This window comes from Merops nubicus, unplaced genomic scaffold (assembly GCF_000691845.1).
Source record: "Merops nubicus isolate BGI_N331 unplaced genomic scaffold, ASM69184v1 scaffold9329, whole genome shotgun sequence".
NCBI lineage: Eukaryota > Metazoa > Chordata > Aves > Coraciiformes > Meropidae > Merops > Merops nubicus.
In genome coordinates, this window is record NW_008630135.1 from 21,822 (window position 1) to 32,142 (window position 10,321).

A 10,321-nucleotide genomic window follows, 5' to 3' on the forward strand; every position below is an offset into this window, starting at 1 on the left:
ACAGGAGCAGCGCTGACGAGAGCTGCGCGGGGAGCAGCAGCGGGGACTCCAGGTGTAGTTATACTGCAAGATTTGTGATCTGCTCCCACTTCTTGATATCACGAGGACTGCCTTCAACTCAAGCTAATACAACAGCTCAAAGATCAGATTATTTACGTGTTTGGAACCAAATGATTTCTCAGAAAAAAAAAAGTAGTACTGTGTGCCTGTAAGGTGATTACGGACACTCCATTACTGCAAACAGCTGTTTACAAAACTTAATGAAAGGACAGAGTCTTGCCATGCCAGGTAAAATACTCAGCAGGCCTGAGGTGTGAGACCAGGTGAAGACCCCAGTGTCCCAGATGCACTAAGAAGCCAGAACTGGAAGTCCTAAGACCAAAGACAGTTCTTATAATGACATTGTCAAGGTATCGTTTTTGTGCTCTGGAAGTTGTTAGACAGGACTGCCATTTACAGCCAGCAGTTACAGGGAGTTTCCTTCTGAGCCACCCGTCAGTTACGCTGTCATTTGCTGGAGCAAACAGATCCTACTGAGTTTTGGCAGATTTTCAGAAGAGAGATTCAATTACAGAACCATGAAATTCTAAAGATATTACTTCAGCAAATCATCATCATCTTTCCCATCACTAGAAATGTCCCTGATGGGCCCAGAAGGGAAATTTAATTTAGAGCCCTTTATTCAACAGCCAGTGAAAACAGACCTGTGGTTTACTAAAAGTAGATATGAAGTAGTTGCTACAGTCTGCTGCTAAACTGTTTTTTTTTTAATTCTGGGTTAAAATTTATTTTTACCATATGCTGATTTTTAAAGATTACTAGAGGATAATATGATTCTATGAATGACAAATCTTGTGCCTTACCTTTGGTTCTACCAACAACATCCGAATTTTCTGATGTTGGATGTTGGAATCATCTAACATAATGTTCACTTTAACTTTATCAAATACATGTAAAGTTGTGTCTTCCACAGTAAGTGACGGTACCTGAAAGTTCAAATTTTGTATAAATAATCACTGCTTACAATATCTTATGTTTTTCCTACAAAAATATTCATTTGTGTAAAGTATTAATGTGATGTGTCAATAAAAAAGAACACAAATTACTGTCCTGCATGTTCAGAGTGTCATAATATGTGGTATATACATTTTTGTGGTATTTACTCTGATAATTAAGAGATCAGTACTATGTAGTACAGAAACCAATTCCTGTCAGAACTCATTTATTTAGATTTACAAAGACCATAGTGGCACTACAACTACAGATTAATAAACTTGCATTTAGAAAAGCCTCTTACCCTTCTAAATCCAACTAGAATAGACTCAGTCATTCTGCTCACATACCAAATAAAAAACCAAAGGTATTTAAGAACAAACCTTATAAAACGTACCTCATGGTTGTAATCCAGTCTTGGCGTTGGTTGATCTCTCTCTTCAAAGAAGACTGTTCCTTCTAATCCATACTTGGGAATCAGAACCACAACTGCATTTTTTCTTACAAATAATATATACGCATCTTCATTCACTACTCCTTTGTTTCTGAAGAACAGCTGTAAAAAAAGTAAAACACATGAATAAAGAAAAAAAGTACCTACCACAAAAAGCTTTTCCTCAAAGCAGCAGCCTTCAATCATTCCTACAGATTTTGCTCTAGCAAAGCACAATCCAATGTTCCCTCCCTGCCTTTAAAAGCAAGGTGAACTGTCCGCAGCTGCTCCTGGCACCTGAGCCGCTCACCTGCGTGTGGAAGGCGACAGACGCCCGCTGCGCGTACTGAGCCATTTTGTGTCGGTAATTGAGATTTTTGCACATATCTGCCAGTTTATGTTTGTCTGTGAGTTCTGGGTAAGTGTCGTCTGCTCCTATGGCTGCTGCTAGGAGTCGATGGACTATAATGTCAGCATACCTGCAACGATGGGATTAACAGATCAATAACGTATCAAAACATACTTCAAAGGGAAAGAAAAAAAACAACCAAAGTTCCTAATATAATTTTGGTTTTATGAATCTTACAGACCAAAGTTTTTGTCATAACGACAGTCTGCTTAAACTCCCTGTATTGACTTGAATCTTTAGTGACCTAAGATACACTGTGCAGAGCCAGAATGAACTGTACTGTTTTCTAAGACAAATTCTTTACTATATTCTACCAATAGAGACTATATTGTTGAATGTTTACAAAGAAGAAATAAAGTTCTACTTTTTAACTAAAGAATGACGTTTCACCATGGCAGTTTAAGCCTCTCCCTCTTCCCTTTCCAATGAGCTAGACAAATTTAGTGTAGAATGGTATTTCAAAGCCATTGATCTGCAAAGCAAAATCACACTTGAACTCCTTGGTACATAACTTCTGTGAGAACTTTGGCCAGGAACGTCTTAGCACATTGTTAGCAATTAAAATTTACTATTAGGAAATCCACACAAATGCACAGAAAATTCCATCCACCTCTAAGAGATTTCACTTGAAACATTTCTAAGGAGCAAAATAAGACAACAATTGCTTAAAAGAAAAAAAAATGCAATGATGCAACAGCAGTGAGTTTCAAATTGGCAATGTTTTCATAGGTAAAATACAATCACCTCAAAATGTAAACAGTTTCCACCTGTAAAACAACCAGCCAAACTTTGCCTGGTTGATTTATATAACACTAACTGATCCCAAAGTGCATTTCTGTGCCAGAGACAGACATTAGGGATGTATTTCTCGTATTTTTATGAGACTTTTAAAAACATTTTATTAGACCTTGGAGTCACAGGCAGCAAACCTGGGAGCTTACATGAAGATGGATCACCATGTAAAGCCACTGCTGTTTCAAATCTAAATTTAAATCTAAAGCTGAACAAGAAACAGTATTTTATTTTAAATGGGCAATACAAGAATTTCAAATAGAATTTCTTCACAAATATATCACTTCTTTTTGTTCCCTAAAACTTTTGCAAAGCAGAAGTACCTTCTAATAGGTGAGGTGAAGTGGGTATAAATAGGTGAGGCTAAACCATAGTGATGAAAATCACTATCCATTCCAGAGCAGAAATAAACAGCCTGCATCATGCAGCGAGTGGTCAAAATTCGCAACAGAGTATTCAGATAGGGGAATGCTGGAGATTCAGCTTGGTCTAAGGATTCAGCTAAAGCCTTTGCTGAATCTGTCTTGATTTCCAAATTCTGGAAGGATGAAAGAAAAAATGAAGATGGTCAGATATTACTAGCAAACATTAACAGACTATAAACAGCCATGTTTATAAAAAACATGGAAAAATCCACCCATGCACTCCCTTATTATTGCTAGTGCTCCATGTAAAACTTCAAAACCTAAGTCAGTAGCCTAGGAATTCAGAAAAGACATCCATTCAGAACTAAGAAACATTTTATGCTCATGTTCCCAGGTTTATTTCCTTTGGTTTGATTTTTTCAATCCCATTACAGAATAAATCAGAATGGATATTAAAAAAAAAAAAAAAAGTACATATGCCACACAGATTCTCATTCAAGCATGATGTAAACAGTAATTAACCTTGTACATCCTCCACAAAATTATTAAGGCTTACACTTGGAAAACTAATTTGTAAAACTAGCACTGTATGACAATTTGTTCCCTGATTGCCAGTGTTCCCTGCTAAAAATTCAGGTAGCATGAAAATATATAATGCATTTTTAATTTCCAGTCACACAAAGTAAGTTTCATCAGATCAGCTGAATGTTTTTTCCTTCATGTACACCACTGACAACAAAGTATGATCTAGAGATGAAATTAAACCTGTATTACAATAAAATAATTGCATATTTATTTTAAAAGTGTCACAAAGGTATAGCATATTAACACCTAACTGTGACAGTTGTGTCAGGGTAGTGAAAAGCCACTTTGGTTTATTAAAAGAACATTTGTCTATGCACAGGAATTTTGCTTTCCAAACAAAATGGTATTTTAAAAATGCTTTGCAAAATATAAATGAAATTATCATTATTCTGGTTTTATAACAGTGGCAAATGAAATGGGCTGGGTCGGGCTCATCTGTTCATCTTACACTGATATAATTTGTGAGTTTCTCTCTTGCCCCCAGCAAAAAAAATAAAGGGAGGGGAGGCTTGAAGGAGGTGGTGGGAAGAGATGAAGGGAAAGGAAACAGGAATCCACATCACAATGTCTAGAAAGTTAGAAGCTTAGCTCAAATAAAAGATACTGAGATTGTAAAATTATGTTTTTTTTTGTTCAGATGTGTTAATTAACTCAGACCTGTTTCAGGCTAAATTAACCTCCAGCTGTTCTAAGGAGAGTATGAAAACTATACACATACGAACACATTTTCTTACTTTGACTTTAAAAGAGACGTGTTATTTGATGCGACTGATCGATTTTTAAGTATATCAATAAAGTATATGATCCAAAGCCACAAACTGGCTCAAAAATCACATGTGGCCTGGAGAAGAGACACATCCACAGCACACAAGAGTTACAATGCAAAAGACGTGAAGACAGATTTCCTTTCTTTACCTAAGAAAGGGTTTAGAAATCACAATATTCTTCCTTTCAATTATCTTGCTACAAGTACCAGAAATAAGTATAGCTTTCCAAACACTGCTTTCCATCCCTTACTCTTGGGTAAGTGGCCAACCAGAGAGAACACATAGCTTTTTATACTTAATTCACTTAATTATCATGATAAAAACTTGCCTTGGACTTTGCAGCCTTCACAAGGATGTCATAATTTGACGGGGGAGGAGCAGGGTGTTTCCGCAGCAAGGCAAACTCTGGGAACTCATCGTAAATTTTCTGTGCCACTGAGACATTAGCAAGCAACATGAACTCCTCAACCATGGAATTTGTTTCTCTGTCAACATAAAATATTTTACATTGTCAGAAAAGCACTGAGTTATATATTTACTTTGAGAGACTAATGAAGAAACATTCCACCATCCTAACAATATTATATAATGTTAGCTAGTGGTTTGGAACATTTATACAATTAGGCAAATATTTTTAAAACTAAAGCCATAAGATTTATGAAGTTTCAAACACTGAGTCAGAAAAGAAAAAAAGAAAATGTTCTCAAATAACAAATTAAAGAAAGATGCTCTTTAAAATGCCCCAGAAGGGCAACAGATAAGTGTCTTGATTTCTTCCTAAGAGTACTGTTCAAATATTGTGTATATTAAGTTTGAAAGCACCAATCTGCACACCATAAAATAGTAACAGAACATATAACTAAGTGTAGAATTTAGCACAGAAACTAAAGAGGAAGTATCTATCTTCAGCTCGATTGCTAGAACTCCTCAGTCAGACTGCCTGTATCTCCCTGCACACATGCAGTAGCTGTTCTGTTGTTCTTAAGGTTACACTAATCCCTAAATCTGTGTTCTACTTTCTCTCCTTTGCTAATACCAGCAGAAGAGCATCACAGGGAAGCCACGGGATGTAGAGAGTTCAGACCCTAGTGCTCTGCTAAATCAGAAGTAAAGGCTTAAGTTCATATATGAACAGTTTAAAACTTGCTTCATAAGTAGTGCAGTAAAATACCAACAAATCCTCTTTTCTCAGATCATCTTGCCCAGAGAAGTTGTGGATACCCCATCACTGGAAGCATTCAAGGACAGGCTGGATGGGGCTCTGAGCAACCTGATCTAGTTGAAGCACTAGCTAATCTTTAAATATCCCTTCCAGCCCAAATCACTCTATAATTTTATGACTGTCTTGCACTATTATTGGAACTTCATACACTATTAACTCGATGGTGTTATTTAAATACATTTTTAATTCCATCCCTTCCCCAAATTAACTGATTGAGGAAAGCAAAATGCATACTTGAGCTCCTTAGTCTGCAGATCAATAGGATCATGAGTTTCACTGTCCATGTGGAAACGAACTTCTGGTGAGGAAAGAGTCAAGGCTCTGGAAGACAATAAGTGGCATTAAGGAATTAAACTAGAGCAGATGCAGCAGATGAGTTGCAAGCCTGTACACAACATCTTGGGTTTATCATGAAACCGTAATTTAACATTAACATACATTCAAAAAAAAAAAAAAAAAAAGCAGAAATTAAAATTACAATTGCGGAATTCAAGTTCAAGTTAGCAGAAGTTACAGTGCTGACAAACATCAATAGCAGCTCCTAGATTTCAAATGCTACTCTTCTGGTTGTATTTTAACAATGAGTATAAAAGATACACACTGATTGATCTTGTGAAGGAAAAGTTAACATCACAAATACATATTTTGGGGGAAAAGAAGACAGGCATTTTAATGTAAATTTAAATGGCAAAATATTTGTCTTTCAAAAGATTTTCACCAGAAAAAATGGACACAGAAGACTGCATTATACAGTTTGACAGAAAAAAAATAGCCAGTAAAAACCAAACAGGGGACAAAGGTGACAGGGACCCTGCACAGTTTACCCATTATCAATTCTTTTCTTCTTCAGAATTTTTGCTAATTTGTTGAGTCCACGTAGGCTGGTAGTAATATCATCATTCATAGCTGTGGAATCAATTCTCATTTGTGCTTCAGCATAGGTAAGAGAAGCCTTGAAGAGGTTAAGAAAAGAAAAAAAAAGAAGTCACGATACACAGTTAAATGCTGAAAATAAAACATTTTGTTTTGAAGAAACTGCTGTTCACAATAGTACAAGGTTTATACTAAACACCTAAATGCATGTCATTCTCAAAGAATAATGGACTAAACAGGACAGATCTGTACAACACATTAAAATACAGGCATTTTTAAAGGTTTAAAGCAACAGGGCAGAATCAAATATTTTCTTTATTTTTAGGATTTAAGCATAATTTTCTAATTCTAATAAAATATAACTCATTAAAATTTCAGTAAAAGTAGAACTGTTATCAAGTCTTTTGATCACTGTTCTTATAAAAAAGGTCTCCAGCTTTTTTTCAAAAGTATAATAGTATTTATGTAACTAACCTTGGAATTAATAATACTCTTTGTAAATCTAGTTTTCAGAATTTCAGCCTTATGGTTCATCTCCCATATACATGAAAATGCAAGCCTGTGAGGACAAGGAGGGACATTCTATTAAAATCCACATACAGACATCTGGAGTTTCTTGTCAGGATCAAAGTATGGACCATATACTTATACCTGTCCACATTAGATCTCAGGGAGCATAAATTGGAACTAAGTAACTCCGGAACCATATCAATCCTCTGTAAAATAAAGAATAACAATCATGACTAGTCATATGCCTTTTAATTTCCTGATATTTTAGTATATTAAAAGCATGGTAATATTTCTTTTTCTAAGAAAGCTTAGGTTTCTGAAAGAAAGACAAGCTACTTTAGAGGCAATTAATTCCAAGATCCATTTTAATTATAATTTGTTTTAGAACCAGTTATTTCTGAAAAGAAATTGTGGTTGGTGAGAAAGAAGTTAAAATAAACAGGACTAAGTCTACAGTTGTAATGAATGCAAATCATAGGGAACAACAGAGATTAGCTATCACAAGAGAAAATAACAATGGAAAAGGCAAAACCAGGCCACATTGGCAACTTCAGATTAATATTAAAACAGTAGTCCAGTGTCAGAACTACATATTAATGCTTCAAATGGGAGTTGAAAGGGATATTCTACAGATAAGGATTTTTTTTTTTTTTACATTGTTTTCTTCCTCTAGCTGTGCAGGCTCAATGACAGAAAGCACCTTCCTTTTGATAGTCTGTTGCAAACTAAGGACAGCCATCCAAAGTAGTCTACTTTTTTTCTCTCCTTAGTTTGGAGATAATGTCTCTACTTCCAAGAATTAAAAGAGGAAAACAATGAAAAATCCAACTGCTTTATTGTAAAAAAAGCTTTTTATATAGAAACCAGTTACTTTTTCACACAGGTACACTGTTGTTCCTCTTTTTGCAGACTCTTCATCCAAAGCATTTCCCGGGCGAATGAAATGGCTGACGTCTGCAATATGAACACCAACCTAAAAAGCAAGCATCACATTTTGTATTTTCCAAAAGATAAATAATGCTCAACACAAAAGAAACTTTCTCAAGTTTTTTTCAACCCAGTTTACCCATTCCCAGTTCCCTTCAACAGCTCCTGTATTTAGTAACAGAAATAGTTAACACCTATCAAACTGACACTAAAAAAAAACCCCAAACAGTTGAAGCAATTATGCAAAATAAAGAGTATGGAAATGTAATAGAAAGTTCTGTTTATTACCAATGCGACTCTTCTTGCCTGGGGGACTGAAGCAACCTCTTCAACCTTCTTCAAAGCTCACTACAAATTTGCTTTTGTTTTCCTGGTTGCTAGACCTTCCATTTTGGCACAGTCTGCTATTACAATCACTAATTAACTTCTAACAAAGAAAACTTGACTGAATAAGACATAAGAGGCTAAAGACCTCATGTTAAGCCTCCAAATTTTTAATGCTTTTTTAAAATAAAGTAGCCATTCCTTAGGCATTACAGAAGCAATTTCACTTTTTCTACCGATAGCTCCTTATACTAGCTGTAGACATCCATGTTTATATTTAGCTAAGTGGTAAATAAATTCTTTATTAATTGGCCATGCCAAATGAGCAGAAAGCAGGGTGAATTCATAAGACACTCAATTCCCACTCCTGACACTGATGGAATGCAGATCAACTCCCTTTCTTTATTACCACCTGGCAGTTGAGCCAATACCATGAATTTCTTTTACTACGGATCTGGAGCTTTGCCCATGCCCTTTACTATTACCACTGCTGCACTGTTTGTAAAACAAGGAAGAAGTAAATAAGGAAATAACTGGCTTGATTAAGAAAAAAAGAAACAATACCTCTATATTTCCATTCTCTAGTTCTCTACAATGTAATGCATCATCTATATCTGTGCAGCCAGGAGGATCAACACTGCAAACATACAGATGCCTTAAGTCCTCCCTGTATTTCATATCCTGAAATAAAAAAGACATGATCTTCAGTGATATTTATTTGTGAGATCAAACCAGATATGCAGAAACTACAGTGTCGGAAAAACTGAGACACAAGATAACAAAGTACTGATTTTTCTTTCTGGTTCACAGTAAACAGGAAGACAAATTGAGTAAACCCCATAATCTTTCCATGATTTCAGAATTAGCAGGACCAGGAATCCAGATTTTTTTAAAGAAAATTTTGACTGATGTCTGTCTGGATAAATTGTTTAGGATATGACTGCTCTCAACTAACTTCAGTTTTCTAAGGCTTAGATGTCTAGACAGTTGAAAGGAACTACCACCTTTGAGTGATGGCTACAAAAAGATCTCAGACAGGTATCTTAGACCAGAGAACTGACAGATAATTTATACAAAGACCCCTCCTTCAATTTCTATGTTCAAAAGAAATAGAAGTAGGTTATAAATGATAATAAAAGTAGCCCACCTCAAAGAAATTAAAATACACAAAACACACAGAAACATATCATGCTCAAATTGTTCTCTGATGATATTTTCCCATACATTCTAAAGCAAGTATTTCCCATATTTATGCCTGAAATTCACTAACAGCATTTAAAATGAGCAACTCTGCAAAAGCCAATTTATCTTTCTATTATTATTTTAATATAGCCTGCTATAATCCAGTAAAGTCTCCTATTCCTAGATTATTTTAGAGATGACACAGGATACCACATTCAGTTACACAGCTACTTAGCAAGATGAAAAAATTGTTAGGGATGACCTTACAATTACTCGTAATCTCTTTTCCCTGAAAATAAACTTTTTTCATTTTTATTTTTAAATGAAACCAGTAATGGTTTTTACCTTCAATTGTCTGTCCCTAATGAAAACAGTTTTAGCCATAACCCAAAAACCTGCAGAGGCCTTTTTTCCACAGGAAATCCAGATGGAAGACCGGCGTAAATAAAAATGTTTTTGGACAACATTTCTCTTCTTTTTTTGGTGCACTGGCATGTCAGAAAAATGTCACAGATTTATTGGAAGGAAAGGCACAGTAATTATTACCATAATTTTAAAATTACCTGTTCTGTAATGCTCCATGGCATTTTTGGTAGGAAATTCAGGACATTCTGGGAAAAAGGCTGATGAGGGACATCATGTTCAAGTAGAAGAACTTCTGTCTCGGTCTCCTTATCTCCAGCATTTCCCAAGGTCTTTACAAAATGACCCTGACAAACAATATGCATACATAGAAATATATACCTATACATACACATCAACCTATGTTTGCTCAACAATAAGTATTTGAGACCATTATCTCCTATATTATTAGTAGTAATAAATTACACAGAAGGAGTAATCTCTCCTTCTTCAGTCAGCTTTCTCATTTTTAAGAAAGAAATTTCATTTCCAACGTTTAATTGATTCAGTAAGTCTATGTACTTCTGCCTCTTTCCC

General features: G+C 35.4%; 1 protein-coding gene across 1 annotated transcript in view; it reads right to left on the reverse strand.

The window, feature by feature from the left end:
• The window catches only part of DIS3 (DIS3 exosome endoribonuclease and 3'-5' exoribonuclease), a gene marked incomplete at its 5' end in the record, with an annotated part of 18,205 nt that overhangs the window by 2,423 nt on the left and 5,461 nt on the right, over positions 1–10,321 (reverse strand). Inside the window, 12 exons of the mRNA XM_008947169.1 lie at positions 864–986; positions 1,391–1,549; positions 1,737–1,905; positions 2,951–3,165; positions 4,673–4,829; positions 5,801–5,887; positions 6,391–6,518; positions 6,914–6,998; positions 7,091–7,155; positions 7,821–7,922; positions 8,765–8,881; positions 9,946–10,092. Coding sequence (XP_008945417.1) covers positions 864–986; positions 1,391–1,549; positions 1,737–1,905; positions 2,951–3,165; positions 4,673–4,829; positions 5,801–5,887; positions 6,391–6,518; positions 6,914–6,998; positions 7,091–7,155; positions 7,821–7,922; positions 8,765–8,881; positions 9,946–10,092 — 1,554 coding nt within the window. The remainder of the gene's footprint in view (positions 1–863; positions 987–1,390; positions 1,550–1,736; positions 1,906–2,950; positions 3,166–4,672; positions 4,830–5,800; positions 5,888–6,390; positions 6,519–6,913; positions 6,999–7,090; positions 7,156–7,820; positions 7,923–8,764; positions 8,882–9,945; positions 10,093–10,321) is intronic.